The following is a 14,139-nucleotide window of genomic DNA, read 5'->3' as shown; positions in this document are numbered from 1 at the left end:
GAGTGAAAAAACTGAGGGGAAAGGCCCAAGCCCTGAGTTCAAGCCACAATCACAGCAACAACAACCAAGATAGGAAGAATAGTCCAGACTATTCATTTCTGTACCTTTGAAGGGAAAGAAAAGTTTACTGGCCAACAATGGTCACCAATTATAAAAAATTCTAATGGCAACTGTGGTATGGAAAGCTGTAACTTAAAAAATACAGGTAATATAATAACAATCTAAGGCATGACAAAATCAGATAGGAAACTAACTTAACTTTGTATGTGATAAGCAAGCTGGCAACCAAATTAAACATGCTTCATATGTTTTATGTTACATTACAACTGTCCTAACCATTCAAAATATAGCATGATAAACTAGATGCCAGCAAATATTTTTATTTGTGTTATAATACAGTTCATAAAAATGCAGTGACTGTGGTTTGAAATAATTTTAAATTCACTGCTTACGGGAGTCCTAATTGATTCACAATCAATTAGTATCAGTTAATAGAAACATATAAAATTATTGTATAGCTAAAATGGTCAAATTGTTGCCAAATATTTTTACTAAAAAGATTTTTATAGTCAAGAGTAGTTGTTTTTAAAATAATTTTTTATTTAGCTGGGCACTGGTGGCTCACGCCTGTAATCCTAGCTACTCGGGAGGCTGAGATCTGAGGATCACGATTCAAAGCCAGCCTGGTCAGGAAAGACCATGAGACTCTTATCTCCAGTAAACAACCAGAAAACCGGAAGTGGTGCTGTGGCTCAAGTGGTAGAACGCTCACCTTGAGCTGAAGCGCTGAGGGACAGCGCCCAGGCCCAGAGTTCAAGCTCCAGGACTGACCAAAAAACATTTTTAAAATTGAGATTAAGTGATTATATAAATTTCACAATATTGTGGGATGGTGATACTTAAAAACACTAACACATTTTAACCTTCACAAGGCAAATTGTCATTGTCATGGTCTATGAAGTTTGTGAATTAAGTAGCGTTTTTAAATAACAATGTTTATAGCTTCTTTCAGGGCTTTTTTTTGTGGAACATTAATATAAGTCCTTATTCCTTCAAACAGTATATCTTTTTTTTTTTTTTTTTTTGCCAGTCCTGGGGCTTGAACTCAGGGCCTATCACTGTTCCGGAGCTTCTTTTGCTCAAGGCTAGCACTTTACCACTTGAGCCACAGTGCCAATTCTGGCTTTTCTGTTCATGTGGTACTGAAGAATTGACCCCAGGGCATCATTCAGTAGGCAAGCGCTCTACCACTACGCCACATTCCCAGCCCCAGTATATCTTTTAAAATGAGTATTTCAAATTATATTTCCCTCATTGAATGTCTTCATAATCACAAACTAAATGCTCCTTACAAAATGCCACAACTATTCAAACATATCCATGCTCCTCTAGTAATTTAGATACTAAAATTGTGTTTAGAATTTGAAATATCAAAATAACAGAACCGGGAAGGGGTGCTGTGGTTCTAGTGGTAAGTGCTAGCCTTGAGCACAAAGAGGCACAGGGACAGTGCCCAGGTCCTGAGTTCAAGCCCCAGGACTGGCAAAAAAACCCCCAAAACCAACCAACCAACAAAAAACCTTAATAACAGAACAGGACAAAGTCATTAAAATAAAATGAGATATTTAAGTAATCCTTAATACTCACTTTATATTTTCCAAATAATGGGTGTCTTCCCCCAGTAATTAGCATATCATCCTCACGATCCAGAACTAGACGAATGGGATGACCAGTTCTAGAGAAAACAAATGTCAGATTCTTTATCCTTCTCATCCACCTGTCTGTCTACTCATCCATCTGTTCATTCATCACCAACTCACATATCCATTTCCCTATTTAACTAACTCCCATATCCATCCATCCACTCTCCCAGCCTTTATATCATTCATTTAACTACTCATCTATCAGTCTCATGTATTTATTAATTCCATGCAATCTGCTTGGCATGGATATAAACTAATGCTAAATTACTATTGTCTCTGTGGGCTATAACTCAGTGGTTGGAAATTTGTCTAAAAGAGTTAATACCATATGGCAATTAAATCATACTTACATAGCTTCAAGTTTGACCTTTATTCAGCTCTAGTCATTGCACATATTCTTACCATTAGTTAGAAATTTGAACAGACAAATGAAAACAACACTAGTAGAAAAATGCCAAGTAGGGCCTGGGAGTGTGGCTTAGTGGTAGAGTGCTTGCCTAATATGCTTGAAGCCCTGAGTTCAATTCCTCAGTACTACATAAACAGAAAAAGCCAAAAGTGGCATGGTGGCTCAAGTGGTAGAGTACTAGCCTTGAGCAAAAGAAGCTCAGGGACAGTGCCTAGGCCTTGAGTTCAAGCCCCAGGACTGGCAAAAAAAAGAAAGAAAGAAAGAAAAGAAAAGAAAAGAAAAATGCCAAGTAGATTTACAGTTTCTGGACCCATCATTTGGTAATTCTGAATCAGTAGGGCTATTTTTCAGATGGGAAAGCAAGAGTTTCTTCTTTAAAAAAAAGATTTAGGTGATATACAGAGGCGTTACAGTTAAGTCAAGTAAAGAGTACATGTCTTTTTGGACCATGTCACTTCCTCCCTCATTCTTTCCCAGCTTTTGCCTCCTGTCCCCATCCACTAGTTGTATAGTTCATTTTCAACATAGTGTATAGTGAATATCACAGCTGCATTTGTTCTTTGTCCCCCCTTGTCCCTTCATTTCTATGCCCCCTTTACCCTCCCAAAGACAGATAGAAAAGAAAAGGAAAACAGCAACAAAGAAAAACTCATCTTCTATTTCCTGGAGTTCATTTCAATAAATGTTATTTCTTATGATCAGATGCATAGGGTTTCTTCTTTTTAAAAAAGATGGTGGGGCTGGGATATGGCTTAGTGGTAGAGTGCTTGCCTAGCATGCATGAAACCATGGGTTCCATTCCAGTACCACATAAACAGAAAAAGCCCGAAGTGGTGCTGTTTCTCAAGTTGTAGAGCACTAGGCTTGAGCAAATGAAGCTCAGGGACGGTTCCCATGCTTGAATTTCAAGCCCCAGGATTGGCAAAAAAAAAAAAAAAAAAAAAAAAGGTTGTGTGTGTGTGTGTGTGTGTGTGTGTGTGTGTGTGTGTGTGTGTGTGTGTGTGTGTGTGTGTGTGTGTTTGCGCTCACAAATGTACATGCCTGCTGGTTCTGGGGCTTGAATTCATGGCCTGTGTGTTTTCTTTAGCTTATTCATTCCAGGCTAGCACTCTAGCACTTGAACCACTGCTCCATTTATGGCTTTTTACTGGTTAACTTGGAGATATGAGTTTCAGGCTTTTTTGCCTTGGCTGGCTTCAAACCACAATCTCAGATCTGTCTCTTGAGTAGCTAGGATTACAAGCATGAGCCACCACACTCCCCTATTTACGTGGTTTTGAGGCAGACATTTCCAAGACTTTTCAGGAGGTTCAAACTCTGAAAACACTGCTAAAGGATTACTTAATGCATGCTAGTTGTATGTGAGGCAGAGTTGCCTTTGAAGACCTTGGTTTGAATAGTTGGCTGCATGGTAGAACTACTGTGCAAGTTTAAAAAAAAAGTACTGATGCCAGTGATTGGTAATGGGCTGCTGAGGTGTTGAGATGTAAATGCTCCATTTGACTCTAATGTGTAGTTAGATTTGCCAGGACTGGAAGGCATAAGGCCTGGTGAGAATATGAGAATTAGCTGTCTGTTAATCATTTGGGTCTCTGACATGTGTTTTAGGGAGGAATTAATTGTAGGAAGAACTAGAGATGGGATTCTTGCTTTCCCCACTGCTTACTATAGACTCACACAATGTCTGAATGCTCTATGACTTTGCCCAGTTGCATAGATGCTGTCCTAACAAGCAAGACCTGAGAACTTTGTAGACTGATGGGGGCTCTGACAAAATACTGAACAATGACAAAAGCAACAACAACCCAGTCATAGAAACAAAATCCTTCATAGAAAATAAGTATAGCATAGCCAGCACTAGTTAGATAAGAATGCTGAAGCGTAAAGATCAGAGAAGTGATCCTTCCCTTCCATTTCAGTTATCCCAGGGGTCTTCTTGGTGGGCAGTCATCTATCCATAGAGGATACTTGGAGGAGGTAGAGAATGAGAGCCTGTTTCTCCTTACCCGATCTCCCTCCAGGTCTCAAAGTAGGAGGAAAGTCAGGGGGCACTGAATTTGGCAGGGTACCTTGTCCTTACCCTAAAAAGGCCAGGCATCTTCCTGAAGTTGAAGAATGAGTAGTCTCAGCTCCTGGAGCTATTCAACCATCATCCCAACCTCTTTTTGCGTGCGTGTGTGTGTGTGTGTGTGTGTGTGTGTGTGTGTGTGTATGTGTGTGTGTGTGTGTGTGGTGGGGGCGGGGAGTTGTGGGGCTTGAACTCTGGGCCTGGGTGCTGTCCCTGAGCCCTACAGCTCAAGGTGAGTACTCTACCACTTGAGCCACAGTACCACTTCCGGTTTTCTGGTTGTTTATTGGAGATAAGAGTCTCATGGTCTTTCCTGCCCGAGCTAGCTTTGAACTTCGATCCTCAGATCTCAGCCTCCTGGGTAGCTAGGATTACAGATGTGAGCCACTGGTGCCCAGTTCCAACTTTTTTTCTTTTTTAATATAAAGCCCATTAAGTTACTCCAAGTCCTCTCTATAGCTCACTTTTGCAATAACTCTCAAATGGTGGGCGATAAGAGGGCAGGTGAAAAGAAATTTTGTACAGAAATAGCTTATAATCAGAACTTCCCAGGAGGTTGAGATCTGAGGATTAAAGCTCAAAGCCAGTCTGGGGCAGGAACGTTTGTGAGACTCTTATCTCCAATTAACCACCTAAATCCCAGAAGTGGAGCTGTGGCTTGAAGCGGTAGAGTGCTAGCCTTGAATGAAAAAGCTCAGACAGTGCCCAAGTCCTGAGTTCAATACCTACAATTGACAAGAAAGAAGGAAAGAAGGAAAGAAAGGAAAAAAAAGGAAAAGGAAGAAAAGAAGAAAGGAAGGAAGAAAGAAAAAAAAGAAGGAAGGAAGGAAGAGAAACTGGAGACTGATTCGCCCGGGGACATGCAAGTGGCTCTGATGGCAGCCAGAATGACTGACTGTCCACTGGTTGGCACTCAGCTCTGTTCTCCACACCCTTTGTCTCCCCAGGCGTACTCACTTGATAGCACCCACTGCAGCAAGTGCCCCAAACACAGCAGGCCTTCCCACTTTCCCTCCAAAGCCTCCACCCACTCGTTTTACATGGCAGGTGATCCTGTTGATGGGGATGTTTAGAGTGGAAGACACTGTTTTCTGTGTGAGAGAACAGGAGGTTTTGCAAGAGTGAAATGAATGTCAGTGAAACAGCATGATTCAACATCGCAGCAGGATTCTTTCACATCTACCTTCTGTTAAAAATAGATGTTTAGATAGTCTCTAAATCTGTTTTTCAGGGCTCTGTTTAGTTTGTAAACATCATTAACATCCACAGAACAGCTCTTCCAGAAGAAAAATGGTATTTATCAGAAGGAAAACTGTCAAAGTTGTGGATGTTTGTCAGAAGCTGGACTCCTAGTCAAATGCCTGGGCCTACACATCAACGAGGTAAAAACCAGGAAACTCCTAACAGTTGATTAACAAGACATGTTTACAACTAAAACCAAGAGCACTTCTTGACTGGGGAAGTAAAATGGACAATAATGTCTATACACAGTTGTTCATTATGCTTACATTAGGGGGAAAAATAAAGTACAGGAATCATTTAGTAATGTCAACCATCACTGAGTTCACGTAAGCCTGACACAAATAAACTTACTTTCAATCCAAAGTGACCATGGCTGTCCTCTTATTACTTGGAAAGACCAGAAAAAGGAAAATAAAGAGCTTCTTGGTTAGCTATTTCATGGATGTCAAATACTTTGATTCTAAATTTCTGTAAGTAAAATGACTACCATCTGTGAGAAGCTGTGATAGATTTAGGAAAGTAAGGATGGGGGGAAATCCTGCACCTGACCTGAACGTGGGCTGGATCCTGTGTGGACACATAAATATCCAGTTCTTTGTCCTCTGTCGTAGGAATAACAAGGACTCTTTGTGTTTCCATGTAAAAATGTTCTTGTCCTCCAACGTGGACTTCTCCTGTTAAGCACAAGCACAGAAATCTCCTGGAAGTATGGGCTGGCTGGAATCTACCATGTTGGGGACCACAAAAGCAATAGGATGTGGATTAGCTGGCCTGCATTTGTCCTGACTGAGAACCAGGCATTTGTCTTGTGGCATCCAAAGACAACCTGTTTCAGAGACCATAATTCTGGACCTTCTGAATTTGGAAGTGCTAAATTCTTTTCTTTATACTGTTCTTAACTGGTCAGAATGTTAGAAATTTCACTGCCATATATTCTGTTGCTTTGTATCCTTCACCATAAATACAACATGGTGTGCCTGTATTCACATGTATACACACATACACATGTACACACACATGCAATAAGGGAGGACAAATAAGGGAGGTACAAATTTGGCAAAGCCTCAAGGCTTCCAAGAATGATCTTTTTGAGGGGAAATCACATATTCTCAACATCTGGCCAAGAATGATCTTTCTGAGGGGAAATCAGATATTCTCAACATCTGGATATGAACATAGTAAGGCACAGAGTCCATAAACTCTCCTGAGAGATTTGCATACCTTCAACAATTTGATCCACCATTTCAAACACCTTCTCAATATTTCCTTGCTCGAGCTTTTTTTCAGAGCATAAGAATGAATTGTGTTTTATGGCATCCTGAATAACAGGAAAAACACAAAAGCCAGTTATTTCTACATTTGTGCCCACTATTTTTTTTTAACGAAAGTTTGTTTTTTTAAACAAACGTCAGTATACCTCCCCCAATCTCTATCTTCTGGGACACATGAAAGGTGTCAAGCAGTCAAGTGAGCGCTAGAGCAGTACTCACAGCAGAGGGAAGATGGAGAGGAATACATCGTCTTTAATTTTTTGTCTGTTGTGGGGCTTGAATTCAGGGCGTTGGCATTCTCCATGAGCCTCTTTGTGCTCAAGGCTAGCCATCTACCACTTGAGCCACAGCACTACTTCTAGTTTTTGAGTGGTTAATTGGAGATAAGAGTCTCATGGGGATTTTCTGCCTGGGCTGGTTTAGAATCACAGTCCTCAGATCTCAGGTTCTTGAATGCTTAGTATTACAGGCATGAGCCATGGGCACTTGGCTCAGGAAATGTATTATATTCTCAGAGAAACCAAGCAGGAAGGATTAGGGAGATATTAAGAAGGAAGCTAGGCTGGTGGTCTGTAAGATGCTCCACAGTGATAAACGTAAACTTTTCAGTTTCAAAGTGATTGTCAGGAAACAGTCACCGAGAGTGGGGTACTGGTAAGTGTTTTTCCTTAAGGAAAAATACTTATGTTAGACTACATGGTAGTTTTAGGAGGATGGGGAAAAAAAAGCAAAACATTTTCCAGGTAAATAGACCCCCAAAGCAGACACAAGTAACTATACAGATAAAACAGAGCTCAAACCAAAATTAGAAAAGACAAATAGGACCACTTCATACTAACAAAGGAGACATTCTATCCAGAAGCAACAACAACTTTAACATCTACTCAATCACAGTTTCATTAAACAAATACTATTAGATTTAAAAACACGGACCCCAACACAATACCAGTAGGAGACTTTAACACCGCACTCTCACCAATGAATAGGTCATCTAGACAAATAAACCTCAAAATTGTTCAACCATACTGAATAAATGGACTTAACAGACCTCTACAGAATATTTCACCCAACACCTGCCCAGTACACATTCTTCTCTGTAGCTCATGGAATCTTCTCCAAAACATCTTATTTAGGACATAAAGCAAGTCTTAACAAAACCAAGAAAACGGAAGTAACCCTCTGAATTCTATCAGCAAGAGCAAGACTTTATCTCAAGTACAAAAAAAGGAAGTGGTGGGGCTGGGAAGGTGGCTCAGTGGTAGAGCGCTTGCCTTGCATGCTTGAGGCCCTGGGTTCCATTCCTCAGCACCACATAAGAAAAAAGAAAAAAGCTGGAAGTGGCACTGTGGCTCAAGTGGCAGAGCGCTAGCCTTGAACTGAAGAGCTGAGGGACAGTGTCCAGGCCCAGAGTTCAGGCCCCACAACTGGACCCCCCCACCCCCCCAAAAAAAGGAAGTGGTACTGTGGCTCAAGTGGTAGAGTGCTAGCCTTGAGCATGGAGAAGCTCAAGGACAGTGCCCAAGCCTTGAGTTCAAGCTCTAGGACTGGCAAAAAAAGTACAAAAAGAGTGCTAAGGGTGTGGCTCAGTAGTAGACCACCTATCTAACAAGGTGGGGAATTTCAACTCTCGTACCATCAAAAAATTAAATATAGCCAGGTGCTGGTGGCTCATTCCTATAATCTAGCTACTTAGGAGGCTGAGATCTGAGGATTGTGGTTTGAAACCAGCCCAGGCAGGAAAGTTCAAAGGACTCTTATCTCCAATGAACCACCAAAAAAAGCCTGAAGTGGAGCTGTGGCTCAAGTGATAGAGCACTAGCCTTGAGCCAAAACTCTCAGTGCCTTGGTTCTGAGTTCAAGCCACAGGACTGGCACCAAAAACAAAATAAGATAAAGTAATAGAATAAAATATTCAAATGGTTCACTGTTTCTAATCCCTGTTCCAAAGACAATGCCAATTTATACAAGTAATATCTTAGACTGCTGATTTTTCTAGAGCAAGTCAATGCCAAAGGGGGTAAATGGATTCTCTAATGAATCTTGCAGTTCTGTTACTTGTACAGGTATTTTTGACTCTCCATACTGGAGGTGGGGGAGTTCCATCCTGGGCAACTTTGCTCACCTCAATGGTGAAAATGACAGGTTCCAGGTCTTCATAGGTGATCTTTATCTTTTCAGTTGCTCGTTTTGCCTGCACATCGGTTTCTGCAACCACAGCACATATGATCTGGCCCACACACAGTACCTGAGGAAAATGTGAGCAAAAAGGAGATGGGAGGGCTGGGAAGGTGGCTCAGTGGTAGAGCGCTTGCCTTGCATGCATGAGGCCCTGGGTTTGATTCCTCAGAACCACATAAGCAAAAAGAAAAAAGCCGGAAGTGGCGCTGTGGCTCAAGTGGTAGAGTGCTAGCCTTGAGCTGAAGAGCTGAGGGACAGCACCCAGACCCAGAGTCCAGGCCAGATGGGACATTGCGGAGGGAGCTAGGCTTAGCTCAGCCCTCGCTGTGGATGCTGTCCTAGGTGTCATCACTGAGCAAGAACAACCACATTGGATTCACTTTTAACTATATATGCTTGGATAAAGCTTTAATTTTTTATATCTCTGTCTGTCTGTCTATTACTGATGGGTGCAGTGGTTTAAGCCTGTAATCATAGCGATCTCCACTTGAGAAGTGGAGATCAGGGCATTGCATTTTGAGGCCAGCAGTGAATAAAAATTTGTGAGACTCCCCCTTAACCAATGGCTGGGTACACTGGTGCACACCTGTTATCCTAGCTATGGAGGAAACACAATGACCAGTCACAGTGATAACAGCTTGTGTTATCCCCCAGTGACACAGGGAAGCACAAATAGGAAGATTGCAGCTCAGGATGGTCTGGCTATAAAGTGAGTCTCTGCCTTAAAGGTAACCAATACAAAAAGAGACCGAAAGTGTGGCTCAAGTGGTAGAGCACCTGCCTAGCAAGTGTGAGGCCCTGAGTTCCATTTCTAATATCACAAAAACAAAAAACAAAAAAAAGAGAATATCTCTGTAGCCCAGGCAGGCCTGGAAATCACTGTGTCAGCTAGGCTGGCCTAGATCTTCCTGCCTTACATTACAGGCACGTGCCACCATGACTACTGCTTAATTTTGTTTGACAGTACTGAGGTTTAAATTCAAGGTCTTGAAATCGTTTTTTAATTAAAAAAAAAGTGTAAATAATCCAGCCAGTTGCAGAGTTCATGTCAAGCAATGAGGGAATGTGGGATTGGCTGCCACTGGAATTTATCTCTCCTCTGCTGAACCGGGCTCACACTCATCTCCTTCATGATATCACTTTATAGTGAAAGGACATGCATCCTATTTTTGTATATTATGGTCCTTATTGTGGCCTGAATAACATCTCCATATTCATATGTGGAAGCTGGAGCCATGAAGTGATCGTGGATGAGGCCGTGAGGGTGGGGCCCTAGTACAGTATGCTTGGCAACCGCAGTGGAGAAGTGAGAGGCACCATGGGTATCTATGCTCAGAGAAAAGGCCACGTAAGGACACAGCGAGAAGGCAGCCATCTACAAGCCAAGGAAAGATGCCTCAGGAGAAACCAAACCGACTGGCCAATACTTTGATCTCCGACTCAGACTTCAGATCTATGAAACAATAACTTTCTATTGCTTAGAACTCCCAGTCAGTACTTTATTGTGGCAGCCTACACTGACTCTTCCAGCTAGTGCTCAACTAAAAGAACTTCATTCACTCTATAGCTAGAGAAGAAACTGTGGACCTCATGGAGAGGGGACTTTAATGGCTCTTCATGGACCAATCACACTTTACATACATTTTACTCATTTTTTTTTTCCAGTCATGGGGCCTGAACTCTGGGCCTGAGCACTGTCCCTCAGCTCTCCAGCTCAAGGCTAGTGCTCTACCACTTGAGCCACAGCACCACATCTAGTTTTCTGGTAGTTTATTGGAGATAAGAGTCTCATGGACTTTCCTGGCCCGGCTGGGTTTGAACCGTGATCCTCAACTCTAAGCCCCATGAGTAGCTAGGATTATAGGCGAGAGCCACCAGTGCCTGGCATACATTTACTCATTTAACTCCTGTAACAACACAATGAAGCTGTGATTATTCCCCTTTACAGATGATGAAACCGAAGGACCTATAGCTATTTTGTGGAATAGCTAGAACAGGAAACCAGGTACCTTAGTGTGTGAAGGAAGGTAAAGTATAAGCAGATGATTTGCCCAAGAAGGGAGAGAGTTCAGTGTAAATAAGAGGAAGTGGCAGTGTTTTTGTTTTTTGTTTTTTTGTAATCTTTCTAGATCTTTCTAGAGGGTTCCATTTTGATATAGATCAGTAGTTCCTTGCATTTATTTTTCAGATGAGGGTAAATGAACTTAAGAGCACATAGTGGATGAATTAGGGTGGTGATGTTTCCTTTTACTGTGTGATTTTCTGACTCCAATAAAGCAAGGCTAAATAAGGTAGAGGGGAATCAGTAGTATTTCTTCCTCCCAGAGTTAGAAAGACCTGGAAGGCAATGAAGAGGTGGCTGAAGGTGGTCTCTCTCTCTCTCTCTCTCTCTCTCTCTCTCTCTCTCTCTCTCTCTCTCTCTCTCTCTCTCTCTCTCTAGTTGTGGGGCTTGAACTCTGGGCTTGGGCACTGTCCTTCAGCTCTTCAGCTCAAGGATAGTGCTCTGCCACTTGAGTCACAGCACCAATTCTGGTTTTCTGATGATTAATTGGAGATAAGAGTCTCATGGACTTTCCTGCCTGGGCTGGCTTTGAACTGTGATCCTCAATCTCAGTCTCCTGAGTAGCTAAGATTACAGGCGTGAGCTACTGGCACCCAACATTCTCTCTCTTTGTGCTGGTCCTGGGGCTTGAACTCAGGGCCTGGACTCTGTCCTTGAGCTTTTTTTGCTCAATGCTAGTGCTCTACTGCTTGAGCCACAACTCTACTTCTGGCCTTTTCTGGTAGTTAATTAGAGATCAGGATCTCATAGGCTTTCCTGCCCAGGCTAACTTCGAACTACAATCCTCAGATCCTAGCCTCAGGGGTAGCTAGGATTACAGATGTAAGCCACCAGTACCCAGCTTTTCTTAGTGGTTATTTGTACTGAATCATTTCAGATAAGTAGTTCCCATACATACCTCATCTATGGCTAACAATTTGTCATCTTCAGTACCATTGGTGCCTGGAATGTCTTCAGCTGTTACCACATCAACCACCCCAGGTAGTTGAAGAGCCTCAGATGTATCAATTGATCTGCACATAGGGAGCGATATTTAAGAAGTAGAAATCTGCATGTTTTAAGGGCCCACACCTGAAGGAGGGGCTGTACGGTGGTCAAAAAAAATAAAAATCAACCCTGACAAATTAGAATGGATCTGCCACGGAGTAGGGTTCGGGAGACCCAGGAAGGAACATTGGGCCAGGAAGGAACACTTCTTTTGCTGAGGGTGGTGGTGCGGTGATGTGAGGGTGTTGGAGGCAGCATGATCTCCAGGGCTATTCTTTGGAAATCACTGTTCAGTCAAGAAGTCAGTGTTTCAATGTATTACCACCAGCCCGTGTCAGCCCTGGGGAAGAGTAGCTCCATTGAGCCCACCCCAGGTGACAGCAGGAAGATAAAGTGGAACAAAGGGACCACAACAGTGATTAAAAAACATTCTTTCATGAAGGTAATTTCTAGATATTCTCCCTTCCCTCCTGCTCCTAGTCTGGTGACCTTTTCTTTATTCTTTTTCATTTTAGGTTCTTTGGATGCAGGACATTATAGGAGAAGTTGATCTATGACTACCGTAGGGAACCTCAGGCAAGCTTTCACAAGGTGTTTTTTGTTTTTGTTTTTGAAAGCTTCTGGTTTACTCACATGATTTTTGCATGAGCCCTGGTACTGGTCACCAAAGCCATGAAAAGTTCTTTATCCACCCTTGGGATGTCATCACAAAATATGGCTTCACCCGTGGCATGTTTAAGACCTGACAGGTGCATGATAGGGCGTCCGACAGGATCTCGGAGGGGTTGGTGAGAATCCACTCTCTACAGAGAAAGACAAAAATTTCCCTGGAAACTTGGTGTATCTACAAGTGGCCTGGCCAGTCACCAGCCCTTCTGGCTCAGGATTGAGGCAACCCATACTGGACTGGGTGAGAGGATGAGCATGGTGATGTAATGATGCCACCAGAATGGGAAAGCACCCTTCCTGTCATGTGACAATGTCTTAGAGCCAAATGGTGGAGCAGGTGAGAGGGCACCCTGCCCCCTCCTCTTACAGTGCCTCCGTACTTCTTTCTTTGGTGTTTAGAGAATCTTCCTGTCCTGCTTGATTAGTTTTCCAATGAAAACTGTTTACAAACAAAGGATCATTTCTGGGTTCTGGTGGCTCATGCTTGTAATCCTAGCCACTCAGGAGGCTAAGATCTGAGGCTTGAGGTTTGAAGCCAACTTGGGCAGAAAAGTCCATGAGACTTTTATCGCTGATTAACCAGCAAAAAGCCAGAAATGGAGGTGTGGTACAAGTGGTAGAACACCAGCCTTGAGATGAAAAAAAAAGAAGCAAGAGTTCAAGCCCCTAGTATCAGCACAAAGAAGAAAAAAATAAACCATCAAATAAAGCCCCACATAAAAAGCATCATTATGCTGAGGTCTATGTGATCTTGCTTTTTGACAGTGAGATATCAAATATCTAAGTCAGAAACCTGAGCACTAATTTGAATGGAATTGAATGGAAGTTTCCAAATCTAGTTTAGGGTGTCCAGGCCAGTTCTGTAGGTGCACAAAAACATCAGTAGGAATATAATGGGATGAGGAAAGAGTTTGTGCTGGAGCTCTCCTGGCAGTAGACGTGTGTGTGTGTGTGTGTGTGTGTGTGTGTGTGTGTGTGTGTGTGTGTGTAGGGGATGGTGAAGGAGCTGTCCTCAATTCTAATAGCTCAATTCTAAATTGTCCTTCTAGAAGGTTAAGGGCAGTCAGTGGAGGACTCTTGTTTGAATGGAGATTAAACATTTGCAATCAGTGCTAGAGGCTCAACCTTCAGGCTCAGCTGCTCTTCTGAGTAAACATCAAACAAATGTCCAGAGAGTATCACTTTGAAGAGACTATAATGATTAATCTGTAGATCAGTCAGATGCTTCACCCTTGAGTCCATCCTGGGCCAGCTCAGGCCTGACCTTGGATTCCAGCATCTCTCTGACTTGGATGAGGTGCAACTAAGAAATCACAACTCTGAAAAGCTTGCTTGTTCCTTCATTACAGTTTTCATTTATCTCTTAGCGTTTAGGTTTCGGTGAAATTAAACTCACTGACCTGGTACGTTTGGACTCCCTGCGGTATTGTGCCGGGGAAATCTTCCAGAGTGCTTAGGGGTGAGTGTTCAATTTCAGGATAACGATGGCTTCCCTAAGATAATTCAATACAATAAAGAGAAGCTGGTTAGTCTGGATTCAATTGGGTTTG

The 14,139-nt window shown here is 42.5% G+C and overlaps 1 protein-coding gene across 1 annotated transcript in view; it reads right to left on the bottom strand.

Annotated features, from left to right (window-relative positions):
• LOC138809253 (aldehyde oxidase 2) overlaps positions 1-14,139 on the bottom strand; it is an 89,516-nt gene that overhangs the window by 39,869 nt on the left and 35,508 nt on the right. Inside the window, exons 16-23 of the mRNA XM_069995774.1 lie at positions 13,990-14,082; positions 12,554-12,723; positions 11,832-11,946; positions 8,816-8,938; positions 6,644-6,740; positions 5,972-6,096; positions 5,138-5,271; positions 1,648-1,735 (exon numbers count right to left, since the gene is read on the bottom strand). Coding sequence (XP_069851875.1) covers positions 1,648-1,735; positions 5,138-5,271; positions 5,972-6,096; positions 6,644-6,740; positions 8,816-8,938; positions 11,832-11,946; positions 12,554-12,723; positions 13,990-14,082 — 945 coding nt within the window. The remainder of the gene's footprint in view (positions 1-1,647; positions 1,736-5,137; positions 5,272-5,971; positions 6,097-6,643; positions 6,741-8,815; positions 8,939-11,831; positions 11,947-12,553; positions 12,724-13,989; positions 14,083-14,139) is intronic.

This window comes from Dipodomys merriami, unplaced genomic scaffold (genome assembly GCF_024711535.1).
Source record: "Dipodomys merriami isolate MVZ:Mamm:240054 unplaced genomic scaffold, mDipMer1.0.p SCAF_49, whole genome shotgun sequence".
Classification (NCBI taxonomy): Eukaryota; Metazoa; Chordata; class Mammalia; order Rodentia; family Heteromyidae; genus Dipodomys; species Dipodomys merriami.
Note: the sequence above shows the minus strand (reverse complement) of the source record. Positions and strands in the feature narration are given on the sequence as shown.